Here is a 26,129-nt window from a genome sequence, read left to right on the forward strand (position 1 = left end):
CGGTCGTGCTGTCGAAACGTCAAAACTACACATGTGAGTGTCCTTTCTCTGTGTTTCTATGTTTTAAAAATCTACATCTATGTTTTTATATATTTATATGTATGTATGTATGTATGTATGTATATATATATATATATATATATATATATATATATATATATATATATATATATATATATATATATATATATATATGCACACCCGCACTCTTAGTTTTTCTCTTCATGAAAAAAACTTCTTCACAGGTATTATGGAAGGGATTAACTAAAGAGTGAACATACCAGACCTCGTATGGGCAGGTTTCATTGATTTGACTTCAGTATTGCGTCAGAAGGAGTTGTGGCAATTTTAAACTTATTCAGCTCACATGCGCCTGCTTCCGATGACGAAAAACGCTTTTCGCAAAGGTTTTTCTCTACGCTGGAGAACATGAAAATGACACATGGGGCACACTAGATCTGGGCTATTAGGAGGAGGAGAAAAGCTCTTTTATTGATTTTCGCGAGATATTCAGCAACAAATTTTGCGATGCATGGCCGTGCTTTAAGGTAGTGTAGCATCAAGCCAGTTACTTTGAAAGGGGGTCGTATTTGGCGATCGAATTGTCCTTAGAGAATATTCATTACATCCTTATAGTGCGCTCCATTTACATTTTTGCGTGCTGGTTCTACATACTTATACAAGGGTCATCCCAGAAGTACCCGATCCAACAAAGAAAACACAAAAGTTTTGGAAAAAAATGTATTTATTTTTCAACATAATCTCCTTTCAGTTCTATAAACTTTTCCCAGAAATGTTCAATAAGTTCGATACCCTTAGTTTCATAAGAACTGTCTTGATCCTCAAAATAGCCATTAACTGCCGGCATCACTTCTTTCGGTTGTGTTTCATTACGGTTGGAAAATCTTTGACCACCGAGCCATTTATTCAAGTTTGCGAACTGAAAATAATCCGAGGGGGCTCAATCTGGCGAATAGGGCGCATAAGGTAGCAATTCAAACTTTCATGAAATACTATGGCCATTGCAATAACGGATTTGTGAGCTGGAGCATTGTCTTGATGAAACAACGCCGCTTTTGCTTCATTTCTTCGTTCAAACGCTGCAATGAGTTCGCATTATACTCTCCGTTGATAGCTTTTCCTTTTTCAAGATAGTCAAGGAAAATTATCCCACGCAAATCCCAAAAAACCGACGCCATGACCTTTCCTGCAGATGAATCGGTCTTTGCCTTCTTTGGAGCCAGTTTTCCTTTTGAATCCATTGTTCGGATTGTTATTTTGTATCGGGTGTGAAGTAATGGACCCATGTTTCATCAATGGTTATGAAACGGCGCAAAAATTCTGCTTTGTTGCTGTGAAACTTGGCTGAGCACCCAATTGAAGCATCTTCATGTCACTGGTTTTGCTTGAGTGTCACTAATATAGACACTGGTTTTGCACCCATCATGCACACAGCTTTCTCATGTCCAAATTTTCTGCTAATCTAAATGTACCACACTTTTTGAAATGCCTACTATATCTACTGGCTCGCGCACTTTCAATCGACGATCACCCAGTATCACTTAGTGGGTTTTCTTCACCATTTCTGGAGTTTTCACCTCATTTGGTCGACCAATGCGAGGCTCGTCTTGACAGCTCGTACGGAATCGTTTAAATTATGCTACCAAATATGTTACTGTTGTAAACAAAGGAGCAGAATCACCCAGGATAGAATCCAGTTCAGCCTTTTATGTTGGTTTGGCTGAGGCCTTTCAAATAAAAGTATTGTATCACATAATGATGACCAATGTTCTCCATTTTTACAAATTCACTGAAAACTTTCAATACTGATGGTTGCCAAACAAATACTAAACAACGTGGCGCCTTCAAACTTGAAGCATATGCTTAATAGATAGCATAATTTCTAATACAGTGATATTTTTCAAACAACTACCGCCATGTCTAGGTAAGACCGGGTACTTCTGGGTATACCCATGTACACCATTTCCTGAATATCTAAAATTGATATGGCCTAATAGAAGCTAACAATTTAGATTTTTTGAAGTCGGATCTTTGCTGTTTACTCGCTGGATCAAAATGATGTAGCCCAAGTTTCAATTACAGTGATACTCTTTGAGTGAAACTCCTCATCTTCCGGGGATGTCAACTAAATTAGAGCAAACCTTCATGCGAATCTTCTGTCGTCCGGGATGAGCAGTTCCGGAACTCACCGCGCATTCATAAGTCTCATGTGCAATTTTTCCGACAGCATAGGGTGAGGCACCCAATAAAAATACCAATATTTATTTATTTAGCACCTATCCAAAATAGCCTTTTTGACATTTACATCGGATTTTTTTTCATGGAATTGGGAAAAACAAATTCAAACACCCTCCGAGGTGGGAATCGAACCCGTAACCTACAGGAAGGGAATCGAACCCGTAGCTTGTATAAGCATTTCTGATAGTGCTCTTAATGTTATTCGACGATATTCACTCAAAATTACAGCAGCGGTGTTAATATTAATTTCCATAAGAGAATTGATATGGAGCTTCAAGGTCACCTCCCTCTGAAATTATCTTTCATCTTTAAACATTTTAAATCACTTTCCTATGCTACGGGAAAGGAAGTACTCTCAACATGCCTCCTGTAGCATTGCATTAGCAGCATTAAGCTGACGATTTGAGCAGGTGGTAAAAAATTTCAAGACTGCGCATTACTCTTCACGTGATAATCGTTGCCTTTGGCCAACTGAACAAGCTTCTACTTGCAACAGCCTCCGTTTACCCGATAGTAGAGTCAAATCATTAATGAAACTTGTACTACCTAATCGTGGTGCATTTAGATTACGATATAACATAAGAATACTTGCGCGATACATCATGTGAATTCAAATTTATGATCCTTCCTAATCGCTCAGCCATCATATTTAAATATTCTGTCAGAGATAAAAATTAAGTGAATTGTAAATATTCCAACAACCGAACGGAAATCGAAGGGTGGTTGAATTCAATTACGTACAATATATCTTCATCAACAAATATCACCCTTGTTACAAAATATTCCCATTAAAATCGAGAAGAACATGCATATAACTTATTGAAATGTTAAAAATACAGAGAAAATGTAGATTATTAATAAGTCTCATGCACATATTTTTTCTTGTTTTAGTTCACTTACATGGTGATTCAGCAGTAAAGCAAGGAAAAGCGGTTGGATATATTATATGAATAGGGACGGAGTAAGCACAGTTGAACTATTATTTATTTATCCGTTGTTGGCTGCGACGTCCACTTCCCAAAACCACAACAGCAACGACCAATTGAAAAGTAGAATCCTGTCGTCACTAATGCACTTCCAATGCGGCAAGTTATAAAACCTGGAAAATGTTAATAAAATCCAAAAACCTGAATTCCCATCAAGCCTTTTGGCAATAACATAGATACAGATAATATCAATAAATTTCCTTAATATTAAAAGCACGTAACAATTTAAAAATCATCTCGTTGCGTGCAGTTACAATTAATCATATATTCATGGTATAATTCAAAATATTTTGTTATTCTATATAAATATTTTCAATCATCAAACTACTTGGGCATGAAACTAATTCCAAAATGGAAAATATACAAGAAATGCATTTTTTACAACAAGCCGTTTATCTTTGTTATATACCCCTGAAGTACACCTAAATCTTTCAGTGATTATTTATGTTGTTTAAAATCAGAGTGCTTTTACAGAGGAATTTGATAGTATTTACGGATATGCTGACAATGTATGGATAAATCCTCGACTATTTCAGTTAAATTGCAAATATTTTTGTTTCGCTTGAACTATTTTCACTAATATGTACTGTTGTTGAATTTGGGGAAACTACGAGAGAAAGATTTGAAGACTGACTAAAAGTACGTAAATATTATAATTTTTTAGGTTAGTCACTCACTTAAAAAGATTAAAATATCAAAACTATATACACGCATAGATATGCAGTTCTTTCATAACAAAATATCATACACAAGTCATAAGACTGGCTTTATCGCTCAGATTTTAATTTGTTTTACATATCAATCATTTCCACTGTGAATCATAAAAAAATGACCGGAGTGAAGAGTGAGACTGTTTTTTAATTAAATCTATTTGTAAATAGGCGTTAATATGTATGTGAGCTTTCATTTTATGTTAGTGAGCTGGCCACAATATTGTTTAAATTATAAAATTTTGTTATGCTTGTAGCGTTTGGTGTGAGAGCAAAAATATTAGGTGAGACTGGAGCGTTCGCGCATGCAAACTATCAACCTTAAGTTCAGAGCTAGGTGCTGAAAAGAAAGATACGTACCCAGGGTGTATTTTGTTGATGGTGCATGTAAATGAAACCCCTCGCTCTGGTCGCGAATAGCACTAGAGTAGTATTCTCTGAGTTAGACCAACAGTGTTTTGATGAGCGTATTTCGTTAAAATACTTAAGTATTCTCCTATACATTTCTATTAATTAAGTTGTGTTTAAACTTGCCATGACATAATTAATGATGAATAGTAAGGCACAGCATTCATACGCTAGCGTGTGCACAGTTATATGTATATTTTCGGAATATACTATAAAAACCTTCCAGAAAGCCGTAACTCATAGCAGTTGTCGCAGATCGAGCCCCTACGGCGAGCATTCGCCTTCAAGCACTAAAAAAATTATGCGCTCGACAAGCTCAAGATTTGGAAAAATTAATGTTGCCAAAGTTAGATGCTTTTTGTTGATAAATATAAACGTAGGCATTTATACATTTCTTGCCAATATCACACGTAAATTCACATGACTTTGGACATGAGTGTTTTTGATGGTGCTGTTGTTGTTTTAAAAATGGAGGGAGATATTTGTTTGAGTGAAATTCACTTCTCCATAGGAAATACATCACATGATGCCGAAAACACTTACAATCTACAGGGAACCAACATAACGTACGTAGAATTGATAAAATACTTAGATGTAACGATGACTATGGATATGTCTTGGAGAAAACATATTCATGAAATTTGCGGAATGGTAAATGAAAGGTTAAGATGCATACGAAGCACACTTGGGAATTGTAATGAGAGGATTATCGAACTTTGATATTTCAACTTAGTTAGATGTTAACCTCCTCCATATGCATGTTATTCTTTTTATTAAATTGACATATCTTTTTGACAGTTCTACTGCATGCTTTGAATATATGTATCCTATTATTGAATATTGCTGCACGTAAGTACTTTCTTTCATGTGATTAAAATTTATCGAGGGCATGATCAAACTAATATTTGTGCAGAGGTAACATGATTGCGATTGTGCATGCATGGCTGGTAACACGCCCTTGTGGTAACTTGCGGGGTATTGTGTAAATTTCATGTCGATGTAGATGTTTACTGCGCCATAATTTTTATAAGAATAGAAATTTTATTTTTGCTGGAAAATTTTACGTTACGTTGAAATCTTATTCCAGCACGTGAATATTTTATACATGTTTATCTTTTCAAATACCGAGGGACACAAAAGTTTAACCAGCTCTATATTCACTTCAGGCGCTACCTGTTAAAGAGAGTTATTTCGAGCATAATTTTTTGAAGATGAAAAATACGACAATGAACAAATGAAATAAATTTAACCTGAGCGAGAAAGAACATACCAAAGTTATCCACCCAAAAATCGGTTTCATAGATTTGGGTATAGTTCACCAGTTCGCCCAACGTCGGCGAAATTTACGAATTAGGGTTGGGGGGTGGTGGCCAGTACCTCTCGCTGCGTCGCCTCATGTTTTCCAGGAAGATCTGGTACCCGAAAAAATCCATAGAGCTTGGGGGAAGTGGAGGTGTCCTCAGACGCGTCCCCGGGAATCGAACCTCCCCCGGTTGCTTAGTCCAACAGTCTACCCACTGGCCTACTATGTCTATATAAAGAGCGATATTACCGGATAATGATAAAATCCATCCCCTAACCGAAGAAAAGAAACACCGGGTAAATTTGAATTTCCCTGTGATCTTTGTGAGTAACTCATATTAATCAAACCTAGTTTCGTTGAGAAATACTCAGCGCATTGCCTGTGCTGCGATGTAATGGCAAGATCTTACCGTCCTCCCTGCCGTATCAAAAGACCCGGCTGGAGTTAATTGAAGGGCTTTGCGTCAAATGTGATAAATACCACATTGTTCCATTCACCATTCAGGTTCTCTCTTACTCGGTTCAATTTCGCTCAATTTGAACAATTGATCAAGGCCCCTAAGCAGGATCTAATGCAAATCTCAAGTTCTCGACTGAAAATTATTCCGACGAGCTCTCCCTTCATGAGTCTCCCTCCTCCGTTCGGGAAAGAGGAATGCGAGGATGGGCCTACATGGTCCAATCCAGACGAAACCGTTTTGCTCATTTCACGCGTGCCTATTCTTAGCTTTTTATTCCACCCCCCCAAACCCCTCCCCCTCCCCAATGCTTACATGCGCTCTCACCTCAGCGGAACACAAAAAAGGAACCAGGAGACAAAAGGGCACGTGACCTGATTCCAATCTCCTCGACGGACGGCCCCTGGCATCCTTCCCCCTCCCTCCGCCGTAATGGACCCGAATCTTCCACGTGCCCTTCCGTGTTGCGTCCTCTGTTACCTCAGTCTAATGGAGCAGGGCAAAACATCCCCCTCTCCCCATCACAATCCTTCCCCTTGTCCTCCGCACCCCTCGCCAATTCCTCGCGTATCTCCTCCTCCGCCCCCCCCTCGTATCTCGGGAGATTAGCGCGCGAATACCAGGTCACGGAGATGCCTTCGTGTTAATAGTGCACTACAAAGAACATCTCAGGGATTTATTCGACTTGACCTCGCGAATGAAAAGAGAAGAGTGAAGGACTCGGCATGAATGGAATAGTTCGTTTTGCATACCTTTTCCTCCTTCCCGCCGTCTTTAATTCCTCCTTCTCCCCGACGACGTCGTCCCAATCAGAGTGTAGCGTAATCTATTACGCGCCAAGTATTTCATATCTTCTTTAGTGTTTTTCCATTTGAGCGTGGCAACATTTTAAGCGATCTCATGAAAAATAATCATCATGGTGGTCTAAGAGGGTTTAAGACAGTGCCGCAAATGGAGCACCCATTTCTCGTACTGATGAAAGCGGGGACCGAATTGCCGTCGATTATTTTGACCGCTAGTTGATTACCACGTGTGCGAAACTCCATCCTTCGAATGTGATGCTCGAATGTTGACATTTCGGTACCTTTATTTCAAAGCAGGCTAATGGAAGCACTTTAGCGTCTTACGAAACATTTTCGATAAATATCGAGGGAAATAGCAACGCATTGTTGTCGCATTTAACTGGTAAGCATGTGCAATTCGACAGAAATGGACGAATTTCAACTAGAATTTTATAGGATCAAGCAAAAAATTACTTTTATCTCGAATTTCACTTTAAATTAAATATTACTTTAACGTTCAAGTTTAATAATATAATCTTCTCCATAATTATCGTGCTCCATCAAAGTTCTATCCAGAATAAATTGTCCACCTATTCCTAAAGGGGCTGATTACCTAATTTGTCATCCGCGTCGCCAAATGACAACCACGCAACACAATATATGTAAGCTCACTAATAAATATTTGTTTATTATAGCAATGGACAGGTTTGAAACAAATAGCGTGTCGTCGTGGTTTTTCATGGGGAATTCTTTTGATATGGTGTAATTCCAGAGGAAATACTAGTTGAGATTGCTTAGCACGTCCTGTATGAAACGTAAGAGGGAGAAAAATCAAGAATAATTTTACCGGTGGAAAAAAATGAAGATCGAGGCTTGTTGAGGGATAGGAGATGAGATGAATCAAATGTGACAATGGTCGAAGCGCGTGCCAAAATCTTTCGATTTCCTTCTATATTTCGCGAAGTTATTTAAATTACCTTATGTTTCCCGACTTCGAGGCAGATTTTACGTAAATATCTTAAATTTGACTTCTTCGTTTACCATGGTAATGTGAAGATAAAAATAAGGATCGAAATCGGTGTAAATACATTTGCACCTGTCCACATAGATATAAAAAATATCTTAAGCGTGTTGTGAATAAAGAAGTAAGATTTTTCTGCTAATTGACCCCGAGAAAGTGAAGACAAAATTTCATCAGGATGTTTAAAGGTCCGGCGTGAATTCTAATAACGGAAGGAAAAACACGAAGAAGGAGAGATGAATGTTCATAAAATAAGCACAAGTAAGGAGTGCAATATTTCATTAAAATGAAAATATTGAACTTTATGAAAAAAGCTAAAATTTTGCGTGGAAAAAATCAATGAAGAACCCCAGTAAATATTTCCCAAGTTCCTCTATATGGATGAAAATAATTTGAGGCATAGATATAAAAATTTTTAATCGGTATTAGTCACTCCAAACAGTAGTAGAAACTTCAGTCAATAGTTCATTTCAATTATTCATTAATGGCATTTATATTTTTATTGCCCATGAGAAAACACCTGAAACTGACTTAATGTTTAAAATCAGCCTCGACTGGTTAACCCATCTACTATTAAGTTTTTTCAAGTATAATCAAATCGCATTTACAAACTTTCTCTCTTTTCCGTTACTCTTCTTCCTGTGCATTTTAAAATCCTTCACCAGCTACAATATCGAAGATTTAAATTTATGGTTAATAACGGGCAATCGTTGCAAATGATTTGCATGTGGGGGCAATGCATTGGGGATCACGGAAAGATGGACACAAAGTAAACCGCTTCAGCGTCTATGTTTACTTAGCTACAAAAATAAACAAGAGCAATATAATATTTTTGCAGTATTTTATAGCTATCAAAAGTACGGTTTTTCTATTCAGAGCAGTTCGCCATCGTATGGAACAGGAATCGCATTACGCAAAGAGAACTTTGAAGAACTGTCGCACCTTTTGCTCACCCACTGTATTAATAAACACGCGTTATGAAGGTTATAACGAAGTCCGTCGAATGAAACCGCCCTCTCGTTCACGCGTGACGAATTAAAGAGCAATGCTTGGCCTCCATTGTGCTGTTTATAACATTTTATACAGACTGAAGTTTGTCGTACAACATTATGAAAACTACCGTTTGTTTTGGTGTCTTTGACGTAGCATTCCCGTTCGCCAAGACTGTAGCCAAACGTCCTCCACGCATCTTACTACTTTCTGGCCTCTCGTCCGTCTTACGAGAATTTACGCTGCCCGACTTCCATCCTGTCACGATGAGGTGCGGCCTCATTCCAAATTCGTCCTTCGTGCAAGGGAGGGGTAAGGAAAACAAGCGAGGGACCGCGGGTGCACCAGGCCGTTTCGGTGGCACCCAAACCCGTTTCCCACGTGCCTCCCGAAATATTTATCTTTAATCCCTGCTGTTTTTGCTTATCTGGAGCCTCCCCGGTAGCCTCCGCTTCACAGGTCTTCGTTTTTTGCCTTTTCCGAGCCTGTCACTCCCACTCTTCGCCCTCTCTCACTCTCTCGCTTCATCTCTGATCCATCCAACTCCTCGAGGCTCAAGTGTGACTGTCCATTATTCACCTTGAAAACGAGTGAATATTTTTAGGACATAATTTAGAGATGAGCTCTAACCTAGGGCCTTTCGCCGGTCTTGCTTTTCCCAACGATTTCCCTTTTCTACCAGACAGAATAATTCACCCGTCATCTTTTCGGGCGTTCTACTTTACACTAGAATATTTTGTTTTGCCATTCCTCGGGGGCGTGGTTGACTAGTTGGTAGGACAGTCCAGTATAAACCGTAAAGACCTGGATTTTTAATACCTGCTCATGTTAAGCATCGCCAGCTTTAGATAAGTTGTCTGTCTGATTGTTTGGGTACCAGAAACTCTCCCTGGAAAACCACAGACGGGACAGGGAACTGCTTCCCCTACCCTGATGAAGAAATTTCACACACTGTAGTGCTTATTACGAGGTGAGCTCCTCCTTTATCTATCAAAACAACCTTCAGGTTATTTACTGAAGCAGCCGAGGAACAAATATTTGGGCTGCTCATGGCAGAAGTAAAAATTAGAAGCTTCCAGAAGTAAAAAGTATTAATGCGAAAAAGAAAGAATGGATGGTTTCTATTGGGAAGGAATCGGGAAGATTGAACGGATCCACTTACTAATATTTGACTATGAAATAATAAGTCATTCGTCATTAATACAACTGATTTTTTAGGATCACGGATATAACTATGGGGTTTAAGATATCGTAGAAGACCTAGATATATACGATTGAATTTCATTTGATCTACCGCTTCAGTATTTATAAGTAGTCATGGCTTCGGAATTAGATTTTATCAGAAATCCTTGGAAACCCTCGCAGTGGAACGCTGAGATTACCGTAAAAATAGGAAATAGGATATTTCTTTCGCCATTGTATTTCATATATACCGCTGCAATATATCTCTGCTTATTCCGCCTTAATATAGGTTTCATAGTTGGCAGGTTATAAGAAAATAAGTACACTAAGCTAAATTCTATTTTAAGTGCACTCCCCATGTTTATGCACTCTACATGCATCATAAAATATATTTTTTCTCATCCCTAATTTTCCAAACAAACATTTCCTCTCTCTTGCTGAATATTTCATAACACCGTAAGCTTCCTGTATTTATTATAGTGCTCAAAGTCATTGGACCACACAGCAATACAAACAAAGTAATTAATTACTGTTGCGCTTGATGGGCCTGTCTTAGGGAGCTTAGAGAGCGTTAATTGTATTTAATGAATAAAGAGAACGAAATAACTTTAGCATATTCACTAAACCAGACTAGGAAGGAACGACTGGAAAATGAAAAGTTAACGCTACACTTCAAATGTCTATCGTATTCTGATATTCATTTTTACGCGTCAAAATATATTTAAAAGGGAACTGAATTTAATGAAACTATTATAAAGAAATAATTATTCTCTTGATTTTTAAATGTCAGCGTCACTCATGCTTGTTCCAAGAATTCATTTTAAACAGGAAACATCGCAAAAATTAAAATATTTTGTCGGATTTCCGTAGAAACAAACTGCTTTGAAAAAAGTGGAAACGGAATAATTTTCGAGAAACACTCTACAGTGAAGTCCTCTTCTTATACGATGATGAATGCTTTAAAATTTGTTCGTGGCACATATACTATTACTATTGCCGTTAAGTGAAGATAAATGTATAGTTATTTATTTATAATAGTCCATATTTGTTAATTACTTTTTATCAACGCGGATGGATGGTATATTAATCGTGTTCAAATTATCCTATTCCTTAAATATCTTTGACGGAATTCCGCGCTCTTTAAGTTCTTTCAAACTGCACGTAAATGAAGAAATGGAGTATAAAGCAAGGCCACTAATTTTATTGTAAATCACGTAAGCACGTTTATACGCACGCACGCATTGTAAGCACGTGTCCTGTTGCTTTTCACGCCCACAAGGATCCAAAACTCCCATTCGCCGAGGTTGAGAAATAAAGACGTGATGGGTTGACGTCGTAGGCTCAATAAGATTCGAGGGAACCTCTTCCATTGCGAAAGAAATCGACCTTATTTCAGAAGATTGACTTGAATATGCACTTCATTACCAAGGCTGCTCCCAATGCACTGACCCTGAGCGCAATTGTTCACCTGAAAGGGACGAACGTGCCGAAGTCAAACCCATTCGTCCTCTTCACCTCGTCTCTGAAATCATTTGGCGAAAGCATAGAGAAAGGGCTGCAAGCACTCTTTTAACGACGACATAATTCATCGGCGCGGTTCAGAAATATCGTGACATGATTGATGAGGTAGTGCGCGAGTGCTGTCTGTGTGTTTAGTAAGGTAGTGGGCGAGTGTGTTTAGTTTAGGAAGGTTTTTCTATTTGATACAAATGCTTTGGTGTTTGTTTACGTGAAATGAGCGTTTTTATTTATTTTATTCAAGTGCACGTTTCTTTTACACGTGGCCTTGGTGGAATAACGCCAACGGTTGAAAACCTCTCACTAAATGTGTTGATACTCTTTCGCCTCCTTAATAACGATGGTTGCGTATGCGAATGAGGTTTCGAATCGTTGGTTTTCATGAAATTATCATATTTAAATAAGTAATATTTAAAAATATGAACATTTCCACATTTGATACGCACTTTAGATTCATTTATTAATTTTATCATTGGGTATTAAAGACTGTATAAAGACGGAGGTGGATGAAAATCTGATGGAAAAACCGGTATCTTCTATTAAGAATTAGGAAACGGTAATTATTTTTTCCCATAAATCAATATAGTAACTCAATACTAATAAATAATACCAATACCAATAATAATAAACTACTCTGACTAATATTGATAAGCTTAATATCGAGGGAGTTTCATTTAGACGACATCTTTAACGAAAATATATTTCGTGTAGTCCTTACTTTCTTTTTATTGCTGTGCAACGTGTTTCATGACGCCCAAGCACTATATAGCGTCGCACAGAAATCGGAGAAGTGGAGAGAACTATATTTGTTTTGTTTCATAATCATATACTTTAAACATATATTTCTCATATCGTATAAATGGAGTACCAGTCTGGGGACCTGTACATTCAATAAGAGCCTAAACCCTTGAATCGAATTTAAATTCACGATGCCAATTGGAAGGATGGCATATAAATAGCGATGCTAGGTGGGTCAAAATTTATGCGTTAGGCTTGAAATCAAATTTAATTGATGTGCTATGTGTTTACTTGTCTCAACTGGAGTGCATGGAGAAGTTGGCTTGGCTCCTCAGGCTTGCGGAGATACCTGGGTTTCTTTGCAATTTGCGATGCAGCCCAATTATTCGACGCAAAACTCTTGAATGCATTTTGTGAAGGGTAAACTTGTGCTCTCGAGAATTTCGACGCTTTCCGTCTTCGAATTCCTCCCACATCCATGGTCGCCGGAATGCTTCCCCGTAGCGGGGTTGATTCCTTACTCAGAGACATCTAGAAAACCCCCGCACGACTCCTTGAGAAATTTATCCCTTCGTTTGGTCCCACACCAGAGTTCTGAAACAGCCATGTAACCATGGTTGCTGCTTAAGAATACTTGCCGCTTAAAAAGAAATTTAACTTTCCCTGCATAATTTTTAGTACTATTCGGATGACTTAAATATATTTTAAATAAGGCACTTTACCCAAAATAACCTGCTTAAACGAACTAGCCTTTCAGAAAATTATCTCGACTCAAAATTGACTTCAAAGTGCAAAGCACGGTCGGAAAAAGTTGCATTACCTCCCAAACAAGTTGGTATTTTATGCAAGATGAGCACTTATATTCGTTGACGTCATTCTTATTTTGGTCCGGTGAATGTTTACTTTGAGTTTACTTTTATTACTGGAGACCGCTATTTATTGCTGGAGCATTGACCCTCACGTACTGCTTAATGACTTCAAACTGTCGCGCCTGGCTCTTATTTTATTCTGAGGGGCGCCATGCTGTCAAGGGTGAGGATTCCGGATGAGTTTAGTCGTCGAGTCATTTTCATCCTTAACTTCCTTTTGTTACGAGTGATTTTTTTCCCCGAGCAGTTATTTCATCGTAACTATTTCGAGTCACTTTAGAATTGCCTTAACATCCTGTCTTCATTAAGAGTTCTTCCGACAGTGATGTTTCATCTCTTCTTCAAACGTAAACTCGGCCGTAATATTTCTTTCAGACTTGGTCTAATTGGTCCGAGTTTTTAATAAGCACCCCCAGAATTCGTCGTGTTATCTCCGTTTGGTACTTCATTTTTCAAAAAAACATTCGCCGTAAATGTTTGTGACGAGGTTATTTACATTTTAACATTTGGTTTATGATTGCATATTTTCCAGTTATATGAAGTGGAATATGCAAGCAATCTTTGGCAATATTTTGCCGATTTTTAACATATTTTTTATTGATTTTAATGACGGTAAACAAGTGAAATGTTGGTTATTCATGACCAATATTTATTATGGCCATCATGAGGACAGGTAAATGTTTGCTTTTACGATAACAAATATTAATGAATAAAAAGCGCACATGGTGGTTCCGCAGTCGCGGGAATAGCGATACATGATTTTTTGGCTAAATATGCGTCAAAAGCAAGATTTTTAAAAACTGTATCGAGGACGCATTTTTTATTAAATAATTCCTAGGTAGTAGTTCCCATTGTCGCAACGCTGCACGTTGAATTCCACGGTTTAATATCTTAACGCTTACGATGGTCCTTAAAGTACTCGTAAGCTTGATGAATTTTTGCTATTTCTTGTGGCCAAGCTATGGTTTAACCCATCGATCGTCATCTTGATTGCCTTGTGTAGTTTCTTTAAATTATAACTATGGGTTCTCTCTCTTTCTCTGTATTATGCGTTTTATGGCCGTGCTTTCGTGCTAAAGTCGCTGCTCTCCAATTTTGACAATTTGTGTTTTGCGATTAGCAAATGGGATTCCATATCAGTGTTGCTACATCCCTTCTAGAGTGGAATCATTAATTTCAAATAGTATTCTATTAACACTATGTCGCTTGACTATTTCGAATCTATTGTTTGACATTTATTTTGTGTGTTTAATGATACTTTTTTCTTATTGTCTCGGAATATTCCTCAGGACGAGGCATTTCCACCAAAATTATTAGCAAATTGTCTGTGTTGACTGCAATGAGCATTTTGATATATAGACTTTCTACTTTGATTTACAACAATCATTAAATTCCCACGCTGTTTGAAATTGCTGGGGGCCATTTCACGATGAGATGGGAGTTAAAATATCTTCAGCTAGTGCGCAGTAAGCACCCATTTTCGGGAAGGAATTGATAGCGATGATGAACACGAGATATTGGTACGATGTGAGATGCGAACCCTTAAGTTTTTTCCCTTGATACCTCCTAGTACGGGTGGTTATTCCTAACGACTTAGGGTATTATAGATTCCTGGCGAGCGCAGCCATTATTACCATCTTGGAATGTTTCTCGGTGAGCAAGATGTAAATACGGATATGCTAGTGTATGAATTAACTTCTTTTGTGAAAATAAAGAGCACCACTTAAAATTTTAGCCTATAGTTGATGAATCATCTCTGTGTATCCGTGTTAAATAATTTGTTGGCTCTGAGTCACTGATTCGATTGTTTTAGCTAAGGACGCCACCGTAAGGCCAAACAAAATAATTTCTTTTTTATTTTCGTCTGCAAATTCCTCGGTGACTCAAAGCGCCTGACTTGAGCGGCATGGAGCCACTCCTAGAAACTAAATCCAATTCTACAAGTTAATTGGCTCAACTTAAATGTTTTCAGTGCTTTCAGATGTTTATGTCTACAACTTCAACCTGGAATTAATTTTCTCATTAATCGCTTTAAAAATATGGCAAAGGTGAAGCTTTGATTGATAGATTATTTATTTTTAAAATTTTCCCAAAAGATAGGGTTCCTGTAGGTAGTAGATAAAATATTTGTACTTTCACCATCAAGCGTTTTATTTACACATTGCTGTAGCACATGAAGCAAGAGGAAATAGTTGAGATAAGTCGTTGCGTACGTCGCGCTTGGACATTATACTTCAATGGCGCAAGAAATTATTGCATCAATCCCGGGGTTGAGTCCTTCAGCTGTGAATGTCTCCTCTACAAACTGCTTCGCACACTATCACTCCTTAAATAAGCAAGTGAACATTCTATTTGTGATTAATATTTTACTGAATTTATGGCTTTTTTCTTCTATTTGATATTATTTTCGCTCACTTAAATTATCTTCTAAATATTGCAAAGGGTGAATAATGATTGTTTGTGATCACAAAAAGCGCTTCAAATAATGAAAAAATATATAATATATATATACTTATTATTAATATATACATATATTTATTTATCTAACCTGGTAATAATTCATTAGGAGTGTTACTGTTTTACTATGAGAAAGAAGTCATGTGCCATTTCCATGTCGTTCGTCTAATGTATTTTGAGCTGTGATGTTTGCATATGCATATATTTTAGTCAATAGATATGATTCATTTCATATTTACCTATACTCAATAAGTAAAGGGGAAAGTTTCTCTATGTCTACTGTAACTATTTAAATGACAGTGAATCATTAGATTAATTATGTATCGAATTACCCTCGATGTAATTTTACTGGTAAATATTATGCAACACTTGAAATAATCAAAACAATTAAAGATTTTATTCTCAGATGTAGTAATTTCGAAGGTAATTTACCTTATTGAACAATACAATCTGCTCTCTCTGTTGATGATTTTTAAACCCGTGGAAAAATACTTTTCCGGCCATGAAATTAGCGATCATTCATCGCACAAAAGTAAGGAATTCTCTTCCGATCGAGTATTTTGTTTTGGCGAGTATTCATACGGTACTCAAGGGGTTCTGTTGGATCGGCAAGACTTCGCGTGGATGGCGTACTTACTTGTCGTTAGGCTCCCGAAAATTTCCAAACAAAATAAATTGCGCTCTCCTCCGGATTCTATATCCCGCTCTCTTTCTCTCTCTCCCTTTCTCTCTTCGGTCCTCTTTTAACACTCTCTCTTGCGAACTTCTTTTTTACTCCGTTTCTTCCTCCACTCTCCAAAACGGCTGCACTAACACTCAACCGCCGCCGTAGCCAGTACGTGGATCTTTGTGGACCATCCCCCTCCTAGAGAGGTTTCCTTCCCCTCCATTGCCTCCCCTCGCCCGTCCACTCCTCCCTCTCCCTTTGCTCTTCACCCACCGCCTTACTCACCCTCCCCGGAGCTCCCTTCCTTCCTCTTCGCACCTCTCCCCTTCTCGCCGCCCCATCCCCCTCCCTCCCTTCCCTCCGATAAATATGGAACGTCCTGCCCGCCCCTTGTCTCTATTTCGAGACGATCCCTTTTGGACGGGGTTGCCTCTGGTAGGCGGAGGGCACGCAGAATGAGAGATAGGGGGATTGGGAGGGGGGCAAGAACGTGGTTTGAGGATGAAACATCACGGGCGACGTCACATGGGGGTGGCGCCGACCGGTCCCGGATCTCGGGGGTGCAGGGATGACGGCGGAAGTGCCTAGGGGGAATACGCAGGGAATGGGTGCGCAGGGGTCCAAAGGGAAGGGAACCCGGACGGCGAACGCCCGGGACCATGTTCCTGGAACCCTCTACGTTTTTTCCGTGATTTCATCTCCACTTCCGGTGTTTACAATTTAGCAAACTGTACGGGAAACACCAAAGACTATTCTGGGTGTCGAATGTGCTATGTCAAGGGCGCGAATGGTAACAGTTCGTTTTTACTTTCCTCTTTAAAAATATCAGAGGTATTACGGTAAAATATATTGAAGTAAAGCAAAGGTTGACTCATCATACATATCTATATTGAAGATGCCCAACATGTAACCATTCTAATCCAGATACGTTTTAACCGGTGGAAGATAAAATTGGTCCTAATTTCGGATGTAAAACGTTGATCCCTAATAATCGACATAGGCGGGTAGTATAGGATAAATCTATCGTTATCTATACTTCTTTAAATTCCAAATATAAAATAAAAATAAATCTATAAATTCAATACATTCGACGACCAATCACGGCTAATTTGTGAGAGTGCGAAAGAATATCAAACGATATTTACATCGGCATATTTTTAGATATTCCTTACATTTTACATGTCTTTAGAAAACGCTCTTTACACGATTTTTCACGTGGCGTAACTAGAAACTAAGTAATTGAGAAATTTTGGCTGAATGTCGTTGCAAGAATAATTTTAATCCCAATTTAAAAAATTAAATTTTGATATAATGTGCTGGGTCAGCAGCATGACGTATTTAGCCCATGAACGTTACCCGAATGGCGTTGTGGTCTTTGGTGACAATGAACCAAACAAATTTAAAGACATTTGTATAGTCTTTCTGTCCTTAAGTCTTGAAATTGTCTATGCATATTGTCGTTGTACCTTCAAATACTCATGTTTTAGTAAATATGCTCGCAAATCATACTATTAGCACGTTTCAGCGTTAAAGTGAACTTTGATAAGTGTGGGAAAAGGTGTATGAGTATTGAGGCATTATGATGTGCTGATGATATACTAAATGAGTATTCAGGCATTATTTTAATGAATCACTTTACACGACTGTGAAGTTTTTTGGAGCTTGTATGTTTTGATAGTAATAATCAATTTAGTCTCTTATTTTATGTGCGTGGTAGTTTATAAAACAGATAGAAACTGCTAAGGGCATCCTTCTTCCCAAAGTTCAACTAATATTTTAGTACAGCTCTAAAGAAAGCCGTGATTCAATGTTACTTTATTCTGTATGGTTTCAAAGCGTACATAGACTGAATTCTTGTTATTAAAATAGAACCAGTCTTTCATTTCATGTAATAATGTGAGTTTATGTTGCAGTAACACTTTTGTAAATTGCTAACGATATTCGAATATTAAATTTAATGCAAATATGTTTTCCACTGTATTTTCTGTGCTGATGCGAATAGTCGCTCGAAAATTTTCATGTTAACTAATAATAATATGAATCCATAAAAATAAGAGAAATTTAAAACCAGAACTAAGCTTCAATTTTATCTTTTGTAATATTTACTTTCATGGGAATTTCAATAAGAAGATTGGTGGTTGTCTACAGCCCTCAACTCTTCTCTTCCCAAAGCTATCTCCCGTACACTCTGAGAGATCTTCCTTATAGCCTCTCCTACGTCTTCACCTGACCTTCCTCGCGGGCTTTCCCTTCTATATTCACTTAATAATGGTTTTAAGAAATCCATTATGTTCCAAAGTTTCCCAAGACTGGCGTTCCTTTAACTTGTAGTGGGCCATGCTGATTCTTCTATCTTCCGTATACTTCCTCATTTCATTCCTTCTCTGCCTATTTGATCTTAGAATCCGCTTTCAGAATCAGGTTTCGAAGGCCTCTATTCTTGTCTGGCCTGCTTTTCCAACGGTCCGTATCTCCGATCCGTGTTCTAATATTACTCAACGCTAATCCCAAAAAAGAAAAACTTATAGATCAAATACCGAATAGGCTCGATAGATAAAATTTGGAAAAAAGCTAATATAATAATTTATACTCATCGATTCAATCTTGAACATTTTTTATTATCGCTAAACTAACTCTTGCAGCTATTCGTGCATGAATGACTAACCGGAGCACGAACTTAGCATTCGGTTGCTTTTCTGTCAGCTTCTTCTTCGAGAAGTATGGAAAACTTACTTCCGAACAAATTGGTAGAGATTTCTACAAACAAGATCTGCACTACAGTTGCACCAACAGCAGTACCGTAGAGCAGTTATCCCTGACATCCAAAATCCTAAACGATTTTGAGGGGTGATGAGATTCAGAATAGAGCTGAACTGAATGTGCATTACATACCCACCGTCGAGACTGAAAAACATGCCCGTAAACTTGCTGCATCTATTCGGATGCTCTTTCTTTCCGCTATTGGTCAATGTCTAGCGCAATATTGTAAATTGGAAAATTGATGTTTTGGTTTCAGCTTTGCCAAGACATTGTTTAGGGCGCAAAAACCATTTTTTAAAGAATCCATTGCGTTTGGTGCAGTACAATTGTTTCAAATCCATTCGATAATCTTTCATAGTTATATGTAAAAGTAAATTTGCCTTTTCTTTTATAAGTATTGATTTTTCAAAACTATGATTATGTTCCATTCTCATTCTATATGTACGAGTATCGAGGGATGACAAGAGGGAGGAGAACCGTTTAAAATTCCCTGCGCCTTTTGCTCAGAAGAATAACGAGGCCCGATTGTTCCATAACTACGTGTTTTATCTTACCCGGATGATATTTTTATTTTCATCGAATTAAGAATTTGGTGGTCCTAAGCTTAGAAAAAATCTTGAAAGCCGAAATTCTCGTTTAATGGCACTCTCGATTATTTCCCGATGCCATATCTCGATTATTTACTGATTAAAGGAGAACTTTTTATGACTTTTATGGACTGATTAACTGTGACCACAAACATAGATCGGCCAATCAAATTAATCCTACAATCAAGTGAAGGAAACCGTTCTGCTACTCTCTTGCAGGGTAAAAACGTTTATCAAAAATATTTTAAGCTGTCAAAATAATTATTAGTTCTTATATAACCGATATTAGTTCTTGCCTTAAAATATAATGTCAGACAGTCGGGTTAGACTCTGCGGTATTATTAGCTTGGTGGGCCTGCCAAATAGAAAATACAAGGCCATGCTCGAAGCCTTTGGACGTCGAGTTTGGTTTGATGCGTTAAATTAAGGATGTACATCAAGAATAGTTATGACGCAAAATTTTATTTTACCATGTACAACTGCAGTTTAGTTTTCTTGGAGCATAGCTTGCGTGGAAATGCACTAATTTCATTTGCTCAATCTGTACGCTTAAATGTCAACCTACCAATTTTGATTGTTAAATTTTAGATAAAATATCTCCTATGATCCCGATCGCGTATATACTATCCCGTTTCTCGAAAAGATTAGACTTTTGCGCGTCCATTTAAGACTGAGTTTCTTTTTTGATATATAAATGGAGAAATTGATGAGAGTACGAAGTTGGGTGTGTGCCAATAGTGATTTCATGCGAAATACTGGAGAAGGTTGTCTGATATTGCTGAAAATATGAAAAAAAAACATATCGTACGACAACGTCTGGGTTATTTCAGAACATTCGAGTTGAAAAATAATGTTTCAAATTGATAGATAAGTATCTTATCATTTGCATACATGGACCTTAAAAACTGGAACATTTACTTTCAAGGATTCAAACCAATATGCCGATTATATGACGTGGTTAGGTGGGCTACGGGTATGAGCCGTGAAGGATCTTTATACTATATCTGGTAGCAGTAAGTTGTTTCTTCTAAAGTGTGTACCAAGATCCGTTCAATTCTCTGTAAATACTACATTCTTTAAGTGCAGCGTGTGTTTGGGCGCATTAGTCCGTCGTATCCGATGCCGAACTGTCAAGCCTTTTATTAAGTGGGCTATAGCGAGTTTAATCATCTCTTTCCCTCCTACGCTTTGTCGTAATCACCCACAATCGAATAACTTTATATCTAGAGGAAGATTCGTTCTAATTAGAAATTCATATTTTTTCCAATCAGAAGGGTAAAAAATTTCATAAAGAGTATTTCATTCTGTTCGAGAAGCAGATGGACGCATTGAACCCTTGGACGATAATTTTAATGTAGAATGAGGGGCCGTTGAGAGAGATGGATTTAAAAGTTCTATTGGAACGTGAACTTTCATGTGGACCATAATAGATAAGGAAGTATTTCTCTATTAGATGATTTTTCTATTGAATTTAACGATAACCCCAATTATGCAAAGTGATTCTCTGCTCAAGTTTACCAGAAGGTTCTTTCCCGCAATCGTCACGTTTGCCACTAGGCTAGCAAATAGCCTGCGCCGACGTATTCAATGATGGATGAATATTGCGTTTATTTTATAATATATTTAGGCACTATGCAATGCGATATCTTAGAAAGAGTCTATGTATTTTATGGGTTAAGAGGTTGAATTGAATTGTATATAAACGTTTTTGCAAAAGATGGGGGACGGATATTTTTGCCCTGCCCTGGAGTTGGATATTTCTGAGTAGAACCGCTAATTCATTTGTTTAGAGGTAGGATGCTTCTTAATGAAAATCTTGTTAGATTTTTTATTATGCCAGACAAGTTACACTTTTCGTAATAGTAATATCATTTTTGAAAACAATGAACAGGTGTATCTATGTATACAGTGTGTGCCACTCAAGTCCTCTCGATATTTTCTGCCTACAAATAAGTTGAAAATATGGCTAATGCTATTTCTTTATTGCAATTATTGCTGGAAAAAAGTTTGGATGTAAAAGGAGTTATGTAAGAATAGACTATCCATCCGTAAAATGTAGATTGATTTTAGTAAATTAGAACTTTGCAGCTTCATCTTGCCATTGCATTACTAATTAATGTGCAAGTGCATTTTGAAGCATTGATCAGCTAATGGCAGAAGAGTAATGTTCTGTAACGGAGGCCATATGTGGCGGGGGAGTGAAATAGATGAAGTTGATATGAAGGGATGAATATTTAATCTCAGAAATGGTGTTCCTCGTGTAAAATTCAGGCTCATGGCTAAGTGCCATGAATTTTCACTATACCTGCTAATCCATTGCCGCTGAAAACATAATATAATCTGATTTAAATTTAAGCACCCCAAAAATAGAGTCCAATGCCAATGTAATGGTAGTGGCACTTTGCTTTAGTAGGTACCACCCAATCACTTTATGATTATTCTATCCATATTTGCAAAGTTATACCCTATGACTTCACTGATTTTTCAATTTTCACTCCGGTTGATGGATAAAAACAATCAATTTGGATAAATGAATGTTATAGCAAGGACATTTTCAAAATAGGCACCTGAACAAGATGGTGAGGCATGCTATAGTATTAAGGGATCTGTTGGCCCTACTCTATTAATCAGAGAAGACTGTGACCTCATGTTTTTTATCCCATAAAAATAACCTGAGTACAAAATAATGTCAAAAGAAGTAAAAGATATTGTTCTTTTCCATAGTATTTTTTTGCTTTTTTTATTATGTTAAAATGTAGATTTTTAGAAAAAAATTACATACATCTGTATGACACCCCTGCACTTAGGGCTTACATGGATCACAAGTGCTTACTTTTAACTAATAATCTTAGAGTAAGTTAATAGTAAGCCCTAGTACTTACTATTAACTTAAAACTGAAGGTGATATTCATATTAACCAAGTGTAGGTTTTATGTAGCCTTATTCTGTACATATTCAATACATGTAGTGGAAATTCATTCAAAAGAATGTAAAAATATCTTTTATTACTAGCACAGGAAAAATGAGCTTAGTAGTAAGTTTACAATAAAATCATAACCTAATTTATTCATATTAGCAATGCAACAAGTAATGATATTATCTTCCATTAGGGTAAAGAATACAAATGTATTGCCAGTTTTGAAATCAATTCATTTGGTTGCAATGCCGGAATAAGTTTTGTATAAAATGAATAATGTGAATTCATAAATGAGGAAATGGATAGTATTGGAAAGTAATCCAGTTATAGCTATGTATAACAAAATACAGGTAAGTCTAGCAATTTCATTTGAGTGTAAATTATCAATAAATTCACCTCTTTATACTCAATAAATTTTAAACTTTGCATAGGTTAATAATTGTTGTTTGTTGAAATAAATACCAAAATTAAGAGTGCAAAATACATATTGACTGCAATAAAAAATATTAAACAATCAATTAATATACATTCATGCCAGAAATGTGCTTTTTTTGTTTTATCCAGTTTACAATCATGGAATGAATTGTTACTTTTAGGTTAAAAATTATTAAACAATTGTGTTAGAAAACCAAAAGCACTATTTTCTGAGGAATTTCTGAATAATGACCATACTCATAATATCCTCATTCAGATAAAACATCTTCCTTCATTAATTTGCCAAAAGTCAACCATACAGAGCAATTTTGTTGGAGTATATTTGTACAGAGTGTATTACAAATATGTTACCTAAACATTTTTAGAACAGTATCATTATTATGTCACAATAACATATTTAGGGTGCAGTCAACTGCTCCCATAAATCCCTTGCAAGTATTTGCTATGGGAAAAACAATAAATATAATTATCACTGTCAGCCATTTACAAATTGCATTTCATATGCTTGATTACTGAATAGAATATACACAGTATACAGCCAGATTATTGATTACTGGAAGTTAATCATGGTACTAATAACATCTCCTTTGGTTATATCATAATGCCCTCAATGCCCTTCTCCTTCCTTCATGTCGTCTCAATTCTCCTGAAGGGCTTTAAACTCAGCTTTCCCATTTGGAAAGGGAAGAGTTAAATCAAAAAGAGGCATTAACCTAAGTTGTTTTTCACTTCCGAAAATCTGCCTTACTGAAATAACATATTGCAGTTTGTACAGGAGAACTGGCAATATTTCCTAAATTTTGACTCCTAGCAATCTGGCTGAAAATTTCCAGGCTCTTTTTAATAATTTTCAGGTTCGTGAAGATGTAAATCTCACATTAAACTTATTGGTATAGTAGGGGGTAAACTTTGGAGTGTCATATGTTTCATGATACATTGTACAGTGCATCCAATTCAAGAGTTCCTGAAATTATTTTCTGGAACCTCCCAATAAAATCCAACAGTTTCATTCCAGATAATCAAATTTTGGCTATTCAAATATTTTTTAGATTTTGTTCCTTGCCAAGAGATTACAGAGCACATATTACATAGATAATGATTAAAATCCTACAAAAGTAGATCAACAGTTTGTTTTTTAAAGAAGAAGGCTTTGCTTTAATGTGCAACTTATACACAAATGTATGACTTACTCAGATTCTCTAAGATGCGTAACTTTCTGAGAGCATTTAAAGGTACATTGAAATTTTTGTAATCATATTTCATCATACCAAAAACAAAATTAGGGCAACACAGTTTGGTTTGTGTCCATCTAAACCAGCTATTCATTTCTCTCATGTTTTAAATAAGTGAACTGATTCAACAAAATAAAATAGTGGCCTAGTCACATCCATTCAGTGAGAAATTGATACCATTCAGACACCCTTAGAACTAATAAAACTCAGGAAAAAGATTCTCTCATTGCTATGCTAGGCAACCTAATATGTGAGAGGAGAAGCATATGTATATGGACATCGACAAAAATGTATTTATTCCTATACCTACCAAAAAAGCAAAAGGCAGACCAATGTGAAAACATCAAAACAACCTACTGAATTGAGAAGGAAGAGGATGAATGCGTAAGTGAGGACCAATTCAGATTCAGAAGAAGTGGAGGAACAAGAGTGGCTATTCTCGCTCTCAGACCCAATGCAGAGAAGAGGATATAGAAAAATCAACAGACGTATATTGCATTCATTGATCTGGATAAAGCCCCTTTAACAACATGAACTGGAATATGATACTATGCATCCTAACAGAAATTGCAATTAGCTGCAATAACTGAAGACTGATACACCCTCTATGGGTAGAGTAGGTAGCAGTAGTTAGATGTGTTGAAAGCAGGGAATAAGCTGTAATGAAGGAAGTAGTAAGTTAGAGATGCTTATTATGTAATTAATATTTAATGTGCATATTAAGAAGACAATTAACAAGGCCAAAGAAAAGAGAAGAGGTGACATACTAATTCAAGGAGAAATAATGAGTATGCAATGATTTTTAGATGGCATAGATATGCTTGCTTAGTAGAAATACGACATTACAAGGAAACTAAATGATGTGGGGAAGGAGATGAAAAACTACTATTTCCAGATGAACAAGATTAAAACTAAGGTAATGTTCTACATTTGAAGTCAGAGGAATAATCTTCAAGTTAAACTAGGGAAAGAAGCTTGAACAAGTGGAAAAATTTTGACTGTTTAGGAAGCAAGATCACTAGCAGTGGAAAAGGCAATAAGGATATAGCAAGCAGAATAGGAATGGCAAAGAATTCTTTATAGCAGAAGAAATAACCAATAATGATACATAGTACTATCCTAGACATAAGGAATCATTTCATTAAAACTTGTATGTGCAGTCTCCTATTTAACGGATGTGAGACATGGACATTGGGGACAGCAGAGAAAAGAAAATTGGAGACAGTGAAAATGTGTTGTTACTGAAGTGATGAATATAAAATAACCTAACAGGGCAGTGTGTGAAGAGATGCTTCAAAAAGTGTGGATGGAGTGTGAAAGAAGCTTATAGGAGACAGAAGAGGGAAACTAATCAGATACACCCTTAGGCACACTAGTTCAGAGAAGAACGTAATTGAAGAAAGAATTACTGAGTAAGGCCAAGGTTGACCATGAGCAGCAAGTTATGGAAAATGTTGGCGCAAGGAGCTATGAGAAAATGAAGATATTGGCAGGAAATAGGATGGTTTGGAGGACTGCTACAAACAAATCCAAGGAGTCATAGCCCATGATGATTAGCATGCTGTCACTAAATCCTGTAAATTCCCTGCTGAAGAAACATATTCTGTACTGACACTTGAGGATGAAATCAATGATTTTTGCTGAAAGAGATCCGTGAAGTGAGTTGCCCAGCATGATGGGCAAACAGATGTATATAGTTCTAACATTTAGTACTTATTTCAGCTAATTTTTTTACTGTAAACACGTAGGTAATTTATGAATGCTATAGAACATTTACTCAAATTAGAAGGCAACCGATTTTATCAAGTCTATATAATTGGAGGATTCCTTTAGTTGCAAGGGAGAAATTTG

General features: G+C 37.0%; 1 protein-coding gene across 2 annotated transcripts in view; it reads right to left on the reverse strand.

Annotated features, from left to right (window-relative positions):
• LOC139694450 (calponin homology domain-containing protein DDB_G0272472-like) overlaps positions 1-16,524 on the reverse strand; it is a 59,939-nt gene extending 43,415 nt beyond the window's left edge. The window contains exons 1-2 of one of the 2 annotated variants that reach the window (XM_071593041.1): positions 16,318-16,524; positions 3,160-3,358 (exon numbers count right to left, since the gene is read on the reverse strand). In XM_071593041.1, coding sequence (XP_071449142.1) covers positions 3,160-3,161 — 2 coding nt within the window. In that variant the 5' untranslated portion in view covers positions 3,162-3,358; positions 16,318-16,524. The remainder of the gene's footprint in view (positions 1-3,159; positions 3,359-16,317) is intronic. The other variant, XM_071593042.1, reaches the window with a different exon arrangement.
• Between the last annotated feature and the right edge of the window lie 9,605 nt (positions 16,525-26,129).

The sequence above is a fragment of the Hetaerina americana genome, unplaced genomic scaffold, assembly GCF_022747635.1.
Source record: "Hetaerina americana unplaced genomic scaffold, ioHetAmer1.1.p SCAF_5, whole genome shotgun sequence".
NCBI classification, from domain to species: Eukaryota; Metazoa; Arthropoda; class Insecta; order Odonata; family Calopterygidae; genus Hetaerina; species Hetaerina americana.